General features: G+C 38.1%; 2 protein-coding genes across 2 annotated transcripts in view; one reads left to right on the top strand and one right to left on the bottom strand.

Moving 5' to 3' along the window:
• Positions 1-17,504, bottom strand: part of LRRTM3 (leucine rich repeat transmembrane neuronal 3) — a 163,979-nt gene extending 146,475 nt beyond the window's left edge. The window contains exons 1-2 of the mRNA XM_036264902.1: positions 16,950-17,504; positions 15,071-16,602 (exon numbers count right to left, since the gene is read on the bottom strand). Of these exons, the coding sequence (XP_036120795.1) occupies positions 15,071-16,602; positions 16,950-16,953 (1,536 nt within the window). The 5' untranslated portion in view covers positions 16,954-17,504. The remainder of the gene's footprint in view (positions 1-15,070; positions 16,603-16,949) is intronic.
• CTNNA3 (catenin alpha 3) overlaps positions 1-21,487 on the top strand; it is a 1,555,380-nt gene that overhangs the window by 590,559 nt on the left and 943,334 nt on the right. The gene's annotated exons all lie outside the window — the stretch shown is intronic.

The raw sequence follows: 21,487 nt of genomic DNA, 5'->3' as shown, positions 1-21,487 counted from the left end.
TTAGAAGTGTTTGTCTTTGATGTTCTTGATATTTTTAGCAGGAGAGAGGGAGCCAGATGGGGAGGAGGAGGGTGGGCATTGCACAGGGCAGGATCAGTTGCATGTAAAACAACGTATTTTAAAATAAAGTTATCAATAAGAAGTCAAATTACTCTCCCTCCCTCATCAGCTCTCATAAATAGACTACTGTGTGATGTAGTGAAATAATTCCAATAATATTCTAATAGAAAAAAGAGCATTGAGTGCCACAGGTCTGTTTCTCTGAGTCCTTCAATGTAAAGGAACCTCACAGCACAAATCAATAAACAAAGCTCTACAGGAGAGCCCATTAGGGTTGGTAATTGGACCTCTTTGTTGCAGCACTGTCGTGGGGCCATACCTTGGTGAGCTAATGATTTAGGCATTAACACCTTGATGTGATGTAGTTTACCCAATTGTTTTTTTATACAAATTTTGGAGTAGGGCAGGCTTTCTAGGAGCTGAGGACCAGGAACTTAGGACTTTGCTGGGGAGAATAGCTGAGATAAGGGATTGGGACTAAAAACAAGGGCTACTGAAAAAGATGCTTGCCTCTCAGTACTCCTTAGAACTGGTTCTGTCCGTGGCTAGATTTTAAAAGTGCACAATAATTTAAGGTTTCATTATACTTACTGGTACAAATAAAATAAAAAGAGTGGAGAAAATTATTCACTAACAATTTCTGAGTCTCCCATACTGTAGAGTATATGAGCTAGGATGTTTCTCAAAGACGTCCCAGTACAGAGATCTGTGGCCATTCTTTGAATAAGAAAAGGATGAATTCTGTGTGGATGGGACCTGGGATGGGGAGAGGTAGAGGGTCTGAGGTTAGATATCTGTAGAGTTATAACCATACTCAAGAATATGGATGAATTTCATGCAGCTGGAAAGAAGCAAGGCTCAGAAGAGGGTACATATTTTATGATTCCATTTATATGAAGTACCAAGACAGATAAAGTTACTCTATGCTGTTAGAGGTAAAAGTAGTGGTTACCCCTGGAGACAGGGCTAGTAACTGGAAGACTCAGAGGAGGCTTTTGGAGTGCTAGGAATCTCCCCTTTCTTGATCTGGGTGCAGAGAACATAAGCATGCCCAGCATCCATTGAGCTGTATGTTGATGGTATGTGCACTAATCTCTGTTTAATATATGCCAACAAAAAGTTTTTGTTTAAGCTATAGAACTCTCTCTCACATATTAGATATTGCTAACCTAGTTAAGCCTCTGCCATCTTTTCTCAACTTAGCCTGCAGGAGAGAAATCAGTCACTATTTCCAATAGCAAGGTAATTATCATTGGATTTCAACTCCTTACCTTGTCCACTTTCTCTCAGATTTACCCAACAGTTTTTTTTTCCCTCCTGTGCTGTACAGAGATACAAAATAACATTTAAATATTATGTTTATTACTTGATGCCTTTATTATCAAAGAATACTTTATATTATTATACAAAATGCCTTACCCCAAGGGTTTCTCAATTCCGTGCTTAGTGTCAACTGGAAACCAATGTTAATACTGGAAAATAAAGAGTCTGGGGATCTAGACAGGCTTTTCAGTAGTATGAAAAAAAGGAAATCGGAGTAGAAAAGAGCATCTTGAAAGTGTATCATGGGAACATATGTTAGAATGGTATAGTCAGTTTCTAATTTCAGACAGAGTTATTTTGTTTTCACATGTGTTGAAGTGTAAAAATAAAATCTAATAAGACTTAACACTTCAAAGTAATTAACTAACTAATTAACTAATGAATCCACATAATAGCTTTATGAGGTTTGTGTTAAATATCTACCACTTCACAGATCTTGTGTATTTAGAAACTCTTATAGCTCTTTTCAGCTCTGCTCTTTTCAGTCTTTAAAAAGAACTAATTATTATCATGTCTCCAGTGAAGGGCGTGCATCAAATTTCTCTCTTGAGTAGAGAAAATCCAGTGCTTTATAAAGAAGTGACTTTCCAAACCAGTCAAATAATTCAATGGCTTTCCTGGTGATATGACTCCAAATTTCAAACAGCCTGTCCTGGTTAAGTTTTGTTTACCTTGAAGAGAAACAAAAATCCATTTGTATGCCTGTACAGAGTAGGTGCTCAATAAGTGTCCATTGGATTCCTGTATTGTAACTCTTTGGATATATTGCTTTATTATTATTATTATTTTTATTTTTGTTAATCCTCACTCAAGGATATTTTTCCATTGATTTTCAGATAAAGTGAAAGAGAGAGAGAGAGAGAGGGAGGGAGGAAGGGAGAGAAACATCAATGTGAGAGAGACACATCAATTGGTTGTATTCTGTACCACCTGGTTCCAGATTGGGGAAAGGGGTTGAACCTGCAACCCAGATTATGTGCCCTTGACTGGAAATTGAATCCACAACCCTCCAGTCTGCAGACTGATGCTCTAACCGCTAAGCCAAACTGGCCAGGGCTGGATAAATTGCTTTAGATAATTCAGCCATCATTTTATAGACTCAATTGTAATTTTTGAAAATATAAATATTAATATTGTATTACTTTCTTCCAAATGCCTGAATTATTTCCCACTAGAAATGAATTAGGTGCTAAATTATATAGGCCAGTTGGTTCACTACAATAGTAATAGCATGTTCCCTTCAGTACCGAGTGTGGGGGGAATGTGATATGTCTGTTTGGGGGAGAAAAATGAAAGAGGGAGGTGTCAGACATTAGAGCAACATATTTATCTGTGCATGTTCATGTACTGATTTGATCAAACTTAGAAATAAGAACCCTTCTTTCTTTCTTTCTTTCTTTTTAAATTTTATTTATCCACTCTCTCTTTCAGCCACACTCAGCTCACGCGGCTTGAATTCTGGCTGGCACGGGCAGTGTGGTCAAGGCTGCAGCTGTTAGAGCCCCTCCTCCCATGCTCCTTATGAGTTCTGCAAATGAGCCCTGCAGACTGATATTGCGCTCTGCTGTTTATGTGACAAATAGCTTTTGTGGCTTCTCCTATCACTCATAAATTCTGGCAACACACAGGCTGTTTGTCAGATTCAAATTCCAGATATTTGAAAGGAAAGACTTGAAGATTTCTGCATTAAAAGTGGACTCTACCCAAAAGATTTATTTGTAAATTTTACTTTAAACTACTTTGAGAGGAACCTAGAATATTCTCCTGGTGCTGCCTCGCTGCAAATTATTTCTATCCTTATGCCATAAATCTTGATAATACGTCTTTTAAAATGTGCCAGAGAAATGTATTTCACGTTTATAGGTCTGGATTTTAGCGAGTCAAATTGTGTTTGGACAGTATGTTTGCCTCTCCACGTTCTGTGTAACACGGGGAAAATGGAGACTTCGGTCATTCAGCTGCAGGCTCTAAGGAAGCCTGTTGTAACTGTGCATTTTAATTAACTGAATCAGCTGAGGAAATGTGGTCTCTCTACTGTGGGGTGGCTGTCTGCCTTGTAAAGTGCCTCCCCGGATAAACAGAGGACTTCTATTTCTTAAACTGCCTTTTCCCCCGTGGTCTTTAAGAGCGTCGGGCTTTTTCTTTTTCTTAAATTACAGGTGGAGAAGGTTTCATAAACTCTGAAATGATTCTCCAGAAAACTCATTTGCCTTTTTTACAACACTTGGGGCCACATTGTAGTTACTGCAGGATTCATGCTGTTATTGGCACACAGAGAAGCATTAATGCACCTAGACATGTTTTGCCATATTACCAGGGATGACATCTGCCTTGGGTACAGGTGAGATACATACTAAAGATCAGATAGTTATAAACAACAACAACAACAACAACAACCAACTAATTAGTGGGCTGCTGTGAGGTGAGCCAACAGAAGGGGAATGATTTAACCATTGATTGTTTCTGCAAAACACAGTGCTGGATGTTAAAACTGAGTTGAATAAGAGGAGATAGTCGGGTTTCAATGATTTATTTGCAAATTTGAGCTCTGGAAATATAATCTGTGAGCCTGGTATTGAAAATGACAGAATACATCCTGCTGGAAACTTCTTGTCCATACAATTGGTTGTAGGTTAGTTAAGCACTGGGTTCTCTATGGAAAATTTCTTGACTCTAAAGTATATAGTGCTCACTTCAGATCAGTGGTTTTTCATCTTTTCAAACTATATGTCATGGAACCCAGGGCCTTCTACCTGAGCTAGACCAAGCGGATTCCAGTACTGAAAATTAAAAACAATAACAAAACCCAACCATTGCTTATAGTTCTTCCTCTTTAGTAAAAATGTAAACAAAAAAATATATTTTTAAAATGTAAAAAACCACTGAATATATATAAAGCAAGAGGGATATGGCTTAGGGGTGAACAAAGGGTACACTGTTCATAGTGAACCCCTGGAGTGGATGACTAAGGAAGAGCCTAAGGAATGTAGTTCTTAGAATTGTTTAAAATTCAATTAAATGAGCTTAGAATTGAAAATCGAAGGTAAAAAAATAGATTGCAAGTTTCTAAAAAATCCTTATAGCTATAAGTTTTTATGACTATATAAAGGTTTTCCTTCAATTCTCTTATCATATATGTTCCCAAAAAATGAATCGGCTCCATTGATGGCAAAGATTAAAAAAGTCCAGAGCCTGATCTATACCTCACACGGAAAGGAATATTTGGATATTCTACAAATCTGCACTGTCTTATAAATCATGATAAAAATGTGACTTAAAATATATCAGGGCAGATGTTATTTCTATTTTTGAAATTGAACTATAATTTACAAAATTACAGTTTATAGAACTAAACAAAGTTCTTGAATATAAATAGATCTTTCACTTTTTAAAATTAAATTATTAGACTGTACCATTTTAATTATTGCTTTTCTAAGAGATAAAAACTATTAGAATTTACCTTTTAAACAAGCCAGAAGATGCATATTCAAGACATAAAAGTTGGGTAAAAGGAAAAATTGAAAGAAAGTTTAAGTGGAGATGAGAGAGAGGAAAGAAATTTAGTGGAAAAGAGTAAGAGGGCGAACAGATGGGAGGAAGGAGAGACACTCAGCAAAGGGCGGATACTTCAATTCTATATGATCAAGTGTACCTTCTGCATGAGCAGTGTTCAGGAGGTAATGAAGTTAAGCATCGCAAATCATCAACTTCTGAGTATTTGGTGTTTGAAGCCTCCAGCAGAATAGTTGCTTTGAAATGTGTATAAGATCAGAAAGACAAAGACCTCTGACCTCATCTCTCTGATAGTGTAAGGTAGCCCCTTTGTGTGTTTGGTAAGACAGGGGATGCCTGGGAATGTGTCTAAAGCAGAAGCCTTATGAATCTGGGGTGAGATGAGGAGACATCCAAGGTAAAGAGAAAAGGACCTTTCCCAAGAGGTAGAGGACAAGGAGAGGTCAAAAATATATGGTTTTACAACGAAAGTTGACTATGCAGTCTCCACTAAGATCAAGGTGCATTTATACTTAGACTTAAATATTTTTGCTTTGCCTTACATTCTTTTTAGCTCTTAGTCACTTTAACAAACCCCCTACAATGTTAATACCTTTAGTAATTATCAGAAGAGTATCACTGGTAGGTTATTCATGACATAGAAATAGTTTAAACAGAAACCAGTTAAATGATAAATGAGAAGAACCTATCTGTTTAAACTATAAATAAAATAAAAACAAAAATGTATATGTAACTATATAAATAAATATGAGGTTGACAATCACCTTATAATATCACCAGTAAAATCAATTCAACAAATATCTACCATGAATAAAAGGCTCTAAAATTATCACTGGAAGGAGAAAGAAACGAGATGGTCCATTTCCTCAAAAACAGTTTGCAGACATGTTAATACCTCTAACCCAGGGCAACCTGTGATATAGTCTCCAGTAGAGGTATGGAATATGGAAAACGGGAAGGCAAGATTAAGAAGACTTCTCGAATGAGTGGAATTTGAGGTGATCTATTATAGACAGTCTCACAGATTGCCAGGGGGGCTTGGAAGGGAGGACAGTCATGTTTACACGAAGGAAATAGATCAATCAAAGCACAGAGGTAAAGAAGCACATGCTCCTTCAGAACTGGCCAGTGTTAGAGCATGAAGAATGGTGTGAAGATGCAGGTGGGTTTGGTGGGGAGCCTTAGGCACTGGTTTCGTATGCCACATTGCTGCTCAGTATTAACCATGTGCCTAGATGCCCCTGAGCTAATAACAGTATAAATTCTGTTTCTTGAAAGTCCATCAGGTATCTGTTTATTATTCCATATAAAAACAGATAGTGGAGTACTATTAAAACATAATGGGATACTGAAGTTAGTATTTAGAGCTAATGAAGGGAAGGTGGAAGTTACTAGTATGTGCCAAGCTTTGCACTAAGTGATTTTATCTGTCATTTAATTGTTATGGGATCTATAAGAATATTAAATAATATATCTAATGTCCCAAAAAAGCACATAAGAATATTTGGGAAATGCTGATTTCTGATTCTTCACTCTCGTATAACAATGCTGTGATGATTATATAGTTCTATGAACATTCTTCTTGTGATGAAGATACTAAGACTCAAGAGTTTTTAGTTATTAAAGTCTCAGAACCAGAATCCAAACTGGTTCTGCCTGGATCCCTAGGCCAAATTTCTTTTTATACAATATTGTCTCTCTATTGAGAAAAGCAAAGAAGAAAGCCTGTGTATATGGCAATTCACTGAGGATTTCTCAAACTCCAGTTTACTGAATGAAGCCTGGATTACTTGCCTTGCTTCGGTTCCTTTGGGAAGGCCCAGACTCATGTCGTTGAAAAACACAGAGGCATTTAGAGAGGATGATTTCATAAGTATTTGCAATGCCCTTTGCCCCCGGAAGCACATTACCCAACCCTGCTGGGTATGCTTGCTCTTAGTGTATGACTCTTGCACCTTTAGCTAATGGTTTTTAGTTAAATGTGGGGGCTCTTGGGTGGGACAAGGATACTGGCCTAGCTAGATCTGGGAATAGGTATCGGGTAAGAAGTAAGGAACCAAGAGAGCCCTCGGTATTACTACAAGGAGGAAACTAAGTATGGAAACTCATTCTTAATGGGCAAAAGACATAAACATGGGGGGTGGGCAGGGAAGACAGGAGGCAGATATCCTAGATTTGTCTAGATTGCATCCTAGAGACAAACCCAGTCTGTCTATCTGATTGCTCCAATCATAAAACCGACAAATTTCCCTATGACTTTCTGACAGCATCAACATTTGGGGACTCTAGCAAAGCAGGCCAAATGATACATCCAAAGAACCAGGAAAGTAACTGTAGGCAGAAAACAACACAACACAAAACAACCCAAAAGCAGACACAAGAACCCTCTGTCAGCAATGGAAAATGGAAGGAATGTGCAGCTTAAGAATCTGGTGGTAAACTTGGAGGGTGAATCGGATGCCAGGAAAGTGAAATACAGCATGCTCATCATTTAGGATTATTTGTAGATTAATAAATATATAATGTGAGCTTTGGACTCTATTTTTTTAAAAAAGTCTACCTTGACCTTTTCATTTTAATGTACAGCTAGCCAATATTTGCATCTTAGTGTAAACTAACGAAGGCCCCATACATTTCTGTGTGTTAGACCATAAAAACAACTGAAGTAAAGCCCATAAAAATATATGTAGATTTTTACACTTTGCTACTTAATCCTCCCTATAAAAATCCATAGGATTAAGTGCCTACTTCCTTTTAATGATGAATGATGCGAGGAGTGGGCCCATGATTGGGAAGAATACCATCCCAGAAGATTAGAGTTTACTCAGCAGAAGAATATCCTCAACGGTAAATCACTTATTTTTTATTTTTTCCTTTATTGTTTTTAGAGAGGAAGGGAGAAGGATAGAGAGATAGAAACATCGATGAGAGAGAACATCAACTGGCCTCCTCCTGCATGCCCCACATTGGGGATTGGGCCCACAGCCTGGGCATGTGCCCTGACCGGGAATCAAACCAGCGACCTCTTGGTGCAAGAATTGACACTCAACCAGTGAGCCACACCAGCTGGTCTGGAAATCATTTCTTAATGGGAACCAGAGATACATATTTTGTCTTGAAAAGCCTTGTGTGGGTGAGGTCTGAATTATTTTAGTACAGTCCTATAAAGAAGGGGCAAGTTATAAGATTAATGGTGGAACTTTTAGGAAAGAGTCAATGTAAGTACTGTGTACACACACACACACACACACTATGTAGACATTCCTGGCACATGATAAGGACTCAATTACACAAAAATACAAACAAATATACAAATGTGTAAGAAAAATTTATCACCTTATAGGAAAGATATGGATTTTTTCCCAAATATCAAAAACAGGCCTAGCTTGGTGAAAAACACATTTATGTAATATGTTATTTTCATCATCATCCAGTGATGTTACCTAACCTTTCATAGGATAAATGGCAGTACCTCAACTATTCACACCTTTTCACTTTAAAATTTAGTACAAATTATGCAAAATTTGTTCCTAGATCAATGAATACAAGCCAACACTGATCCCAAAGTACTGAGTTAGTTTTTAAACTTCTTAGAGACTTTTCACTGTTGTAACCTTATCACAGGTTTAAAGTCACTCTACTACTTCAACCTCTACATAATATCTTCTGCAATTTGCCTTGAAATATTCTGGTGGGATTCTGGATGATTGCATCAAAAGGGGGTTAAGCATGTTTCTTCTTTCAGAAAGCATAACACCCAGTTGAAGTCATGAACACCACTTAATGGTATAGCATCATTATACTCCTTGAGGACATTTTGCTATTACCCCACTATATTGATAAGTTAGAGCTCCAAGAGTGCTGAGTAAGAATTTATATTTAATTGCAGTGCTTTGCTCTGTACTGGCAAAATGTATTGTATACCCTGGATAGATGGTAATTATTACAATTAAACTTTAACAGAAATTGCATTTGCTAAATATAGAATTTGCCCTATCATTTTATATGTGAGACAAAAAAATATTTGTATTTTATTTCTAAAAAGACAAAATTCTGATTGTCAACATGAGTGTTTTTCATTTGTGAAATGTAGTTGAGAATTCCCATACATAAAGTCCGAAATTTTGTTTTCCAGGAGTTAAGAAGGAAAATGGTAGACTTTAATCCTTTACCAGCCTGTAATTCAACTATATTTCTTCTTTCTTTCATTAAAAATAAATACACACTAAAGAGGTGGTTTGTCAGCTATAGAGAAAAGGGGAGAGTGTCAGCCAGACTTGAATTTTATGCTCTAATTGATTCATTGGTTGTTCTTGAGTGAGGTGACCAAATTGTATCCATTTATATGAGGGAAGATATATATGGTTTTATAGAAAGTAGAGAACAATAATTTAGAGTGGGAGAAAGGAATAAAGAAAATTTCTAGAGAGAGTAAGAGCCCTTGAGAAATAAAATATAGAGAATTTTCAAGAGAAGTATGAGTTTTCATTAAAACGTATGCTGGATAGAATAAGATAGAAGCTTCCTTTTTCAACAAAATAAATTATCACTGTATATGAAGATTCTGTTATTTGAGAGTACTGTTGTAAATAAATTGCCTTCACTTGGTCTTACATTCTTGTTTGCTCTGTGTTCCTGGAATTCTCCTTACTCAATTCAACAACATCCACCAAGAAGCTAAAGCAGCATAAAATTCACAAATGCTTTTTCTAAATGAAAAACCAGTATTATCTCTGTTTTCCAGAGATTTCATAGAAACACAGCTGTAAAACAGAAACAGTTTGTCTACTTAAATTAGAAGAATTTTGGAAATACACCTGCTATATCATACTTGGTAAGACCAGCTACATCCAGTGGAAACAGATTTATGATTACATGGGTAATATTTTATTATGAAAGACCAATGAAGAGGATTCCTAAGTATTTAACTTTGTGTAAGTGAATAGACAGTTACTCATAAAAAGAAGCCTTTGTATTCTTAGGCTACTTAAAAAAATTCTAGTGATCTTTAATGACAATAATTTATAAGTAAAGTCAATAGTAAGTTCTATATTTGGAGGAGATTTTGGATAGTCTTTCACTGGGGAAAAAAGAAACAGCAGAATAGATGACATGTGATTAATACCTTTTTTTTTTCTCAATACCAGTGTTATCTTGCCAAAATGTATTTATAAAGTGAGTGAGGGCTCAAAATAGTGATATTGGAGAAGGGATGGATAAGTAACCTATGTTGAGTCAAAGCCCTTGCTATAATCACCTGATTTGGGAAACAATTCAAATTTTGATTTGGTTTGATAACCTTTGGGTTTAGTGTTCTGTGACTGGTGTCTTTATTAATGTCTATTGTACATTGTGATTATTATTGACAAACTCCTAGACTTCGATGTCATGTGGTGGAAGAAACTGTGTTTTTGTGGAAACTAAAGATCAAAGACAAATTAAGATGTAGACTCATTGTCATGTCCCAGAATTCATATTAATGTAAAATGGATTTGGGCTTTAGTAAAGTAGAGGTTAGTTATGTCTTTACAACCCAGACCAAACAAAGAATACTGGCAAACACAGCTGAGTATCTCACTAAGTGTTGTTTGAAAAGAATAGGTAGTTGCTGCTTTACAGTTTACAAAGAACTGCTCACATTTTGTTCTCCCAATAACTATGTGAAGTCAGTGATATATGCCCATTTTACAGATGGGAACTTCAAGTTCAGAAAGAATAAGTAATTTGCCTGAGATAATTTGATTAGCAAGTTTCAGAGAATCTGGAATCTAAGACCTATATTCTATCATATATATGTTTATGATATTTTCCTCAAATAAAGAAACATTCTATGTAGATTTCTCTGTAATATTTCTATTGTATTCTACCCAACTATATAAATATCACCAATGATTTTGGAGACTAAGCAAACTTTGGGTCCAATTCTGTAGGCTATTATAATTAGGTTAAAGAAACTGTCCCTTTTACCTGTGTATTTTTTATTAGCTTTCTAGAGTCCTTTAATACAAATTATTTGGCTTTCATCAGTTCTGTTGCTCACAACATAATTCAGATGTACTGATATTACTTTTCATGTTCATAGTATCTTCCAGCTGCCTCTGATTTTAATGTAGTAGCTAAGAGAATACAGTGGGTTTGCCACAGATCCGGATCCTGTGGGAAAGGGAACGCAAGAAGCAACACAGTTTCTGCATTTTTCATTTCTCATGTTTCAATTCTCATGTGTCATGCGTGGAACTCATTTTGTGTTAGGCTTCTTGGCCTGAAGCTTGTTTGGATGCTCCTCTGATTCACAGTTTAAATAAACTGTTCAAATTCTCTTCTTGGTAGATGTCAAGGGAAGAGAAGGCATTTAATACACCTACAGCATCCCCCAAACCCTTGCCAAACCTATGAGTCGGACTCTGCATTATCCTTCCCCAGAAGGAGGGCATAATTTCATTATCCATGAATCATCACCTCTCAGATTGTAACTTCATTGTCAGAGAGCCTAATAGAACCAGTGTTCAGCTGACAGAAATGGGGAGGGGGGAGGGAGGAGGGAGCAGTGGGGCAGAGCCCAGGGCACTGGCATGACCCAGGGACTGGAGCGTTCTCCAGCCGAAAGGGGAGGCCACCCTCCAGTGACAGCTCAGGCATCCTACTGACTAGTCAATAACTGATACTGATCCTTTCAACATGAATATTGAAGTTTATTTTCCTCAACCTAAATTACATCATATTTCAGTATCCTGCCTATGGAATGTGGTAACCCATTTAAATGAAAATATATATATTTGGCCAGCATCGATGACTATAAATGCTTTAACATAGTTCTCGTGCATTCTTATTACATTATAACTTCTCTTCATCTTTGGGCACTTACTTCAAGCCCTCATTACCAGTTCTGTGGCCTCCGTTTGGGCAATACTAAGTCAGTCAATACATAACTTAAAAAAATTGTATAACTGAATTTTCCAGGGAAATGAGCTAAATAAATTCAAATCCGACTCATATATCAAAAACTGCATGCCGTCAACCACGTTTCTATAAGGATTCAGGATAAAAAAAAACTATATAAAATGTGTGTGAATAGCTGTGGTTAGTCTAAGTAGCCACTGGAGGTCACTGCCGCTCCACAGAAATACAGTTAATGGCCTGTTGTGGACTTAGGTAGTTGATTCACTAAATCAAGAAAAAAATGGTTTAAATTCTTTGAAAAGATATAATGTCAACATCCTTGGAAAACATAAAGTTATATAAAAGGTCTCTGTCTTGCATAAGTATTGCTTAGGAGACCGTGGCACCGGGACTATTAACTTCATGCTGTGGGCACGCTGTGGGCGCTGGGGCTATAAAAATGGGGCAAAACCTATGCAGTTCAGAGACTGACTGCATTTCCTCCCAGCAAAGTGTTCAAAGTACTGACAGAATCCATCTGCCTCCATGTGTCTCTGCTGAGTAGTTCAACAGGCCAGGCTGTTTAATTAACTGTTGTCACCTTTGAGGAAAGTCAGATACTTCATGTACATTTGTATTAGAAAATGGAATATCAATTATATTTCTCTAATATGCAATGAGTTTGAAATACTAAGGGAAATACATTTATGATCTGAAGTCCAGAAAGTGCCACGGGGTAGGGGTGAGGGCAACAACTTTTGAGGAGGAGAGTCTTCTCCAGCTGGTTTTGTTAAATTTGCCATGGTGACAAGTTATTGTCTAACTTACAGGGATTATATATTTGAGCACAGAAGATACAACCTCATTCCCCCAAAGGGGAAAATATTCTTTTTTTGGGGTAATGTCATGTTCTGAATCAGAATAAGTTTCACTATCTAAGGGATTTTATTTTGATTCTTACTCATTATTAAATTCATAAGGAGTTAAAATTACACATTAAAAAATGACTAGCCTTTAAAATGTTGGTCATTCATTTAATCTGACACACCAAGTGGCTTTGAATTTTAGGACCCTTTTCAACACAGTAAATATATTTTGTACATACTAGCAGTACCACAGCATTGAGGATTTGCGAGTTAAAAAATGTGAGTATAAACATGTCTTGCCTAGATTGATTTGGTATCCATGACAAATGAGGCAGAAGGTCAAGTCAAAGAATAGAAATGGGCTTTTTCACTTTAACACTGTATTTAATTAATACAATCATCTTTAGTACAGATAAAAATGAGTCTGACCAAAGAAAATTTCTTTTTTTAGATGGAATATGTATTTACGGACATTTTATGAAAAATGTAAACTTACAACTTCAGTGGAAAACATCACAGTAGGCTCAGTCATCCAGTTCATAGTACTGTAAGGAAGTATCTGCATTATTAATCAATTGGGAATCTGTGACAATTTGCCCTTAATAAATGTATAGTCAACAATTATTCATGGGTAAATATACTGTAGCTATGATACTTTTCTGAACTGCCATCTATTTTAAAAATTAATTAAAACCAAAGTCCACTTTAAATGTCCTCTTTTCTTTACTGTTTGTTTATACAAATACGATTTTTATAATCTAGCTTCCTTGCAATTATATTTCATGGTGACTTGCCTAAATTTTTGCCTATCAGCATATGAAAAGTCTTCAAACTATATAAAAATGCTATATAAAACTAGCCATTCACTGTTTCTTTTTTTGCTGCAGCAATTCTGCTGTGAATGAACGGGGACATGGCTTGGCAAGCCAAATTAAATGAAACAGACTTAATGTTGCAATTCCTGATCTTTACTCCTGTAATTGAATTGTTCATTTTGGAGGATAAAAGAGGATACAGGCTAAAGTCATTTTTCTGAATCTTAAATGAACTGTGGTCAAAGTTACTTAAATGCAGAAGCTGTGATATCTGTGCTGCAGTCCATCAACTTTCACCTACGACATAAAGACATACATGCAGCTTGCACATGGCCAGCAGGGTCTGCACAGACATGCTGATGGATGCGTTCACAATACAGATGAACACGGGGACCCTGGAACATCAGCAACAGAAAAGCAAAGACAACTGCCACGGGGTCAGTCTTTTTTCTTCTAAGATGTATTTCATACGTTAATAAGGTGTTGTCAAAATCATCCTTCCTAATGAGGCTGTTGGTAGGAAGCGTGTCTTGGAATGTGTTTCCTTTAAACCTCTGAATGAAGTGTCGGTCAGTAGGGGACTGGTGTGCTTGGGACATGTAATGGAACACAGCAGGACGGCCTGACAACCCCCAAACAGAAGAACAGAGAACGCTAAGAATTCCCCTCGCTACATTAGGGTCCCTGAAAGAGCTGAAATGAGAGATTCTGCTAAGCTCCCAACCACAAGCATGGAGCAAACTGCCTTTCCTCTCGCCAGCCTGGTCTCTGAAAACTCCCTAACGTGAGCTGCTGTGGAGAAATCTGCCTCCTCAAATTTGCTTCTTGGCCATTTAGCTAATATACTTATTTTGGAAATGTAGAGACTAGGAGAAATTGACCGCAAAACCTCCAGTCTGGTTTCCCAGGGAAGGGTTTCAGAGACAGGACTTCAAGCCTGAAACTTTGTGTTCTCACATCTCCTCACATTTTGCACTTGTCTACTGGCAGCATTTTAACCCTTCACCGCTTGCCCCCAGCCTGCCTCGTCAGAGTTCAGACCCCTCTGAAAACTGCTCCTGGCATTGCTTTAGCCCGCACTGTCTTTTAATCGCTCTCTGCAATTTTCCTTTGAGCCAGGCATTGTCTCAAGGCTCTGTCTCTAAACGTCCCTGTCATCAGGCCTTCTCCTGGAATCAGTTCCAGGTCCAGGTACCTGGGATCATTCACTTTCCCCTTGGTCTGCCACTGAACGGCACGCCTCCGAGAACAGTGCCTCTGGCTCTAGCAGAATAACAGCGGATGAGGGGGAATTAACTGTAAAAGAAGTTTCATCTGAAAACAAGTGTGACATGAATGGAATCAATAAAGGGTCTTACACAATAGGCATTATATTAAACCGGAGTTCAAGCTTCACATCGATTGTGGTATTTAAGTTTCAATGGGTTCATTATGTACGAGAGGAAAATGACCAGTATTATGAATGTACTAAAATGGACAGGAAAGGACCTTGCCAGCAAAGTGAGAGGGAGAGGGAAAGGGAGGGGTCAGCAGCTCCCTTTATAGTCACCGGAGTTCAGTGAAGCACCACTATTTCTCAGCTTTTAAGAGCGCTTTTATCACAAGGGTTCATACCTCACACTCCCTGGAGCCCGATTTGTTATAGGTGCAGGGTCCCGTCCCATTCAGCAGCATCTCGCTGGTCTCCGTGTTGGTGGGTTTGTAATCTACATAAAATTCCTGGGTGCTGGGAGTCATTTGCTTTAGGGACTGTCTTTTCTTTTTCCTGTGTCTTCGCATGAGCGAGCGCTGCTGCAGCTGCTTCATGCTGGCCGGGTACCGCTTCCACGACACGTAGATAACAAGCAGGATGACGAGCACGGACAGGAAAAGGGCCACGCTCCCTGCGATGATTTTATGGAAAGAGATGTGCTCGGTGTCAGCATCGGTCTCTGGGCTGGGCTCCGTGGCTCCCACCGTGGGGGGCACAGGGGGTTTGCTCTCATGCTTCGGCCTGGGGAGCTTGGGCTTGAATGTGGGCTTTGGGAGAGCCCTGGCCAGGTCAAATCTCTCCGTGGTACTTTTGCCACAGATGCTGTAGTTCTTCACTGCGTCTATCACATTGATGCCTTGCAGCTCTTTGGGACTGGCACAGATAATTGTATTCTCCCTCAGACCTTTAAAACTTTTCAGCCAGTTTACCAGGGAACAAATATTTCTGCTGCATTCCCATATATTCCCGGCAAGACTGATGTCGTTGAGGGATATCCAAGAATCCAAAATCTCTTGACCAATAAATGTGAGCTTGTTGGAATCCAGGTTGAGGCGCTGCAGATTCGGGACACACTGGAAAACACTAGGTCCACTAAAAGCTTCGATCTCATTGCCTGATAAATCAAGTCTTTGTAATGAGCTCCAGGTCCAGGACATGGTCTGTCCTATGACACTGATTTTATTCCACTGCAAGTACAGGTTCTGAAGGCTCACCAACCTTGGAAAAAGAGCCAGGTTGAGCTTAGAAAATTGATTGTGCTCCAGGTGAAGTTCTTTGAGTCTGATCATGCCAGCAAAGACATTCCTGGCTAAACTCCGGATCCGGTTATATCCGAGGTCCAAAAGTTCCAGATTGCGGCAGTCTTGGAATATTCGCACAGGAATGGTTCTCAGGGAGTTCGATCTCAAATGTAAACTCAGCAGCTTCCTCAAGCCCCGAAACTGTTCAGATCCCAGAGAATGCAGCTGGTTATAGGACAGGTCCAAGTTCCGTAAATTTGTCACAGGTCTGAAGGTATTGTTGAGAAAATAGGAGATTCTGTTGGAACTCAGAATCAACTCTTTGAGTCTGCGTATTCCATTAAAAGCATTCTCATCAATATTGCTGATATGGTTATGGTCAAGGTACAGCCAGGTGAGCTGGTTGAGCCCTTTAAATTGATTGTACTTAAGTTTCTGAAGGCTGTTATAGCGAAGGGACAAACCTAAGCAACCGGCAGATATACTTGAGGGTATCTCCTGTAATTTCTGGGATTCACAATATACCATCTTGCCTTCACACCTACAGCCCTTAGGGCATCCTCGCTCAGCAGAAGAAAGCATTGTCAGTAACACAGTGGGGGCTATCACCAGTGCTACAGCTGATCCGCTCAGTAGCCTAATTACATTGAAACCTGAAAATAAAAACAACTTAGAAAAGTTATCCCCCCAAAAAAGAATTCATTTATTCTTAAGCAAGAATAGGCACGTATGTTCTTTAATTTTTTTAAAAATCTAGATAACAACATTTAGCATCAAATAATCATCTCCTTGTCATTTAAAGAGAATTGTCTTTAAGGCTTTTTTTTTTTTTTAATAGTTAAGCCAGAAACCTGTTCACTAAGCAATTGAATGTATAGCATTAGAGCATAGCAAGGTAATCTCTAAAATAATTAAGGCAGAAGTAATAAACAGACTAGAGGATTTTTTTTGTTGTTGTTTTGTTTTTTAAAGAAGGAAAGAAGAAAAATGACAAACATACCCATCCTTTGTATTGTTCAAAGGTCGTCCTTAGGTCTTTCGCTTTGGCTTAGGGGGCCACTTGCATGACAACCCCTGTCAGCTGCACTGTAGTGAGTCAGGGCTCGCTGACACCCAGGAAGAAAAATTGGACCCCTTGGGAGATGGACCGATTTTGGAACATTATTCTTTGCCAGCCACGCAGAACACTCCAAGAACAAATAAATCCCAACTCCGCATTTGCAGCAAAACATCAAAATCTTCCTAGGTAATAGGATCTTCATGGATGTTACGTTTTTGCATCTTTACAGTCTTGGGGGGGGGGGCTAAAAAAAAACACACACAAAAAAACTGGCTTCTACAATTTCTTCTTATCGGAAAGCATGATGTATTCCTCCAGGCAACGTGGGGCTACCTGAGCTGCCACATCTGTATTCCATAGCCCAGCATTTCTGGTGGTGAGCACCTACTTCAGCCACAGAGCTGCGTTGGAGCCCAGAAGGCAGGAGAGCCCGGGACCTCGCACACGCACAGCTCACTTCTGCAGACTGTCATTCTGAAAGCTGCTCGGACTGTTGCTTTGGTTTCAGTGAATGCAGTCTTATGTAAAGCTGCCCCCAGTGGTGAAGAACATTATGGGCATGTGCAGAAATGTCTCTCTTTTATCTTGCAAATGAACAGGCTCTCTGCTGGAAAATGAATGATTGTTTTGGGTGGCTCAGTAAGAAATGAATGGTCACCATAATCAATAACTAGAAACATTCTCTGTAATTTCCAAGTCTTGTTTTACAATTTGGCAATGTCTTTATTGTCTGCATCCACTTAATCGCTAAACATGTGCTGCCCAGAGTTTTTCTGGAGCTTGACATTAAGTTCACAGACCGAATGTCAGTTTTTCCTTAACCTCAGTGTAGGCTTTGAACTGAGCTTTAGAGAATGAATTATTGAGCTTTTCACAGAGAAGCATTAACTGCCTGCCCATTTGACCTCTAGGAGTCTTGGTGATTATATTATGCAAGGTGTCTCAGAATACATACATTTTGTAATAGAGGAGATAGCTAATGATATATAAAGCCATGTGTCCAATAGCCTTTCTGGTTATCCAACCAAGGGCATCATTGGTTTAATGGTTTGTGGCTTGCTTTGTTGTTGTTTTGGTTTCTGTCTTTTTTTTCTCTCTTTTAATTAGAAGAGAAATAAACTATTTTTAGCGTGAATAGAGAATAAAGAGATTATTAGGTTCAGTTTATTGATGCTGCTGCTATTTATTACACTAATGATATTTATTGAGCACTTCCTAAGTGCTTTGAATGGGCTCTGTTGTTTTATCTTTGAACAGTATTATGATGTAGGTCCCACTATAACCTTCATTTTAAAGATGAGGGAACTGAGACTTGGAGAGCAAGGTCATGTAGCAAGCAGGTGGCAGAATTGAGGTTCAGAACAATAGCTCTGTTTTGCTTGAACCTCTGACAATGAGGTGATCCTGCTTTAACAACTTTATCTTTGTTTTAAAATGTCTGAAATGAAAATTAACCGGATTCAGGCATTGGGGCAGGGAAGCTGTGGTAAAAACTTCTTCCTTCCTAGAGTAGGTTTGTATAGACTTTTTTGGTATGAGTAACTTTGAGTAGGTTACTTACCTTCTCTATGCCTCAGTTTTCTCTTCTACAAAATGGACACAACAAAAACCGTTTTATAGAGGATTGAGAGTTAAGTCATCTTAATATCTTTAAAGTACCTAGAATAGCACGAGGCACATAATGAACCTGCATTAGCTGTTATTTGAATCTCAACTGATATTGTATGTTGTTTAGTATTAAATATTGATATTGATCATCATTAGCTCACAAATAACTACTTTAATGAATATTTTTTATAGTGTTAACAATGGATTTCTGAGCTTCACTCTGTTTTGCCTTTGATAAGAAAACATCCTAGATCTCTATGATCTCAACTTTATCTTCAAAAGGAATCTTTTGTTTCTATGGACCATAACTAGTTTGATTCTTTTCTTCCCCAAAGTAGAATGCCCCAGAGAGGAAACCATTTGGTTTAAAAAGAAATGGCATACTTTTAGAAGTTTTCCTTGTTAGTCTTTGTTAGGTGAATTAACTGTGGAAAACCCTGGAGAGCTTTTACATGATCTAAAGATGAGAAGTTTGGTAACAGTAAGTCATGACAATCAAAAGGGGCCCCACAGATATAGTCAATAAAAAGCACCAATTTTGCAGATAGTCTGCTATTAATAAGGCAGTGGTTCCCCCCCAAATGCTGTGAATACATATAAAGTCCCTAGAGAGCTTGTTATAAAGATGAATTCCCCAATTCCACCCCCAAGATCCTTGTTCAAGGGGATGGAAGAGGTTGTGCTTATCAAGTCTCTGATGGACAACTAGATTGAAAAAATGTGCTGTGAGGGAGTGATTAAAAACACTAATCTTTCTCCTAGGAGGAATAGAGGATACATAAACCAGTGGCATTGTGATATAAGTTCCATGGTGATAAAGACATTGTTTTGTCTACTCCAGTTTCCCTACTACCTAAACAGCACTTGGCACATTATAGATGCTCAATAAATATTTATTGACTAAACACATTTGTATGGGGGTTACAAGAACATTTGATGTGGTAACCTGGTAATGCAATGCTAGTCTTATGTACATGGGATTGGTCCTGCAGAGTTCCCCAGCCAGTTGTGATTGGATACAATTTTGGAGAAAGTTTTTTTTTTTTTTAAGGAATGTGTGTGAAAAGGTAAGAAACTGGCAGGTGCAAACATGTAGATGGTGAGCCAAGTGATCTCCACTTTTCATGTAGATAGCTCTTGTCTTCATAGTTAAATCATAGGTTTTATGAGAATGGTAAATATGTTTTTGAACATTACCTTTGGCATATCACCACTGTTATCATCTGACATCCCCAGTGGGGATCGACGATTTGTATCTATTAACAAAGACTAAAGGGGATCATATTTATAATTCCTCTCTTACATCTCTATTGTTTGAAAGCCTCTGACTTTTCCTCTCACTTTCTTTGCTTCTTCGTGGGCAGTAGCCATCAAGATGTCTGTTTTGCCTAATAGCTGCATGGGGCCCCCTGTAGGACGACTGGAGGCCCCTTTGTGCTTTGTGCTTTTGATTCTTTTCTCATTCCCTGATGACAGAAGCTCCGATGAGCCTGCTGAGAATGTAATTCTCTCACTTTGCTTTTTCTGGGAGAAATCTTGGATTATTTCTGGTGAATAACATTCTCTGCTGTGCTACACACTGTGACCTCAGTTCTCAGACATTTTTATGGTACCTTGGCTTTTGATCATATCTTGCTCCACAGTTATGACCTCGGATTCACTCTGCAGACCTCATAATTGATATGTCTTCTTAATACTGACCATTGGTCTTTTCCTCAATATGATCAGCAGCCATTCCTGGAGCAGATCTGATTTTAGGCATTTGTGTGGCCCCCGTCGTGACAGTAGTCCTTACACTGGCATCACCACCAGGTTTGTCCTGGTTCGAGGTCATGAAGTACCTGCAGTGGAAGACCATCATGAGGCTAGTAGAGTGATATCCAAAATAAAATAATGCAGTGCTAAGCCAGACTGAATACCAGACTGAATACTTGAGGCTGCATGAATTATTCCCAAAACATAGAATTTTCCCTCAAAAGGGAAAAAAAACCCAACACAACCTTATATTCTAAAAGATTTTAGTAATTTTCTGGTATACTTTTCAGAGTTTATCCTCTTTTTACTCATGGACTACATCAAGATGATTATTTCTGATTTGTCTCTCAACAGAAGCAAAATTACACTACATTATGAATTTAGCAAATTTGTTTGCACCTAATACCATGTACCGAACAAACCATAAACTACCTGCCAAGTTAAATTTCCCCAATGAATCTAGGGCCCTAAAGATTTATGTAATTATAAATAGTGTCGTGTATATAAAGACTTAAAAAAATTTACACATATAGTACTTCAATAGCTTAATATGTTTTGTTTAAATTGGGTAAATAAATCCAATCTCAGTATATAAATGCCAAATTTCAGACCAATATGAAACTGAATTGCCAAATATAAATTTTAAAACTCAGTCTTAAAGAGGATGTACTGATATTTTAACAATGGATTGGCCTCAGAGATTTCATTTATTTAAAAAAATACATAGTTTGGGTACCCACTGTGTGCTAGACACTGTTTCAGACACTTGGAGTATATCAGTGTACAAAACAAAGATCTAAGCGTATGATGTAAAGAGGTAATATGGACAATATAAATGTAAATTATATATTATTAGGTCATATGTACTATAGAAAAAATAAAATTAAGAAGGATAGGGAAGATTGGGAGTACAAAGAATGAAGTGGATTGCAATTTTAAACAGGACGATTGGGACTATTAAGAAAGTGGCTTGAGCCCTGGCCAGTGAGGCTCAGTTGGTTGGTCATTGTTCCATACATTGAATGGTTGCCGGTTCAATTCCTGGTTAGGCCACTTGCCGTTTCCCGGTTCAATCTCCACTTGGAATTCATGCAAGAGGCAGCCAATCAATGTTT

The sequence above is a fragment of the Molossus molossus genome, unplaced genomic scaffold (assembly GCF_014108415.1).
Source record: "Molossus molossus isolate mMolMol1 unplaced genomic scaffold, mMolMol1.p scaffold_m16_p_17, whole genome shotgun sequence".
Taxonomy (NCBI): Eukaryota; Metazoa; Chordata; class Mammalia; order Chiroptera; family Molossidae; genus Molossus; species Molossus molossus.
The sequence above is the reverse complement of the archived record's forward strand: the minus strand, read 5'-3'. Positions and strand labels throughout refer to the sequence as shown.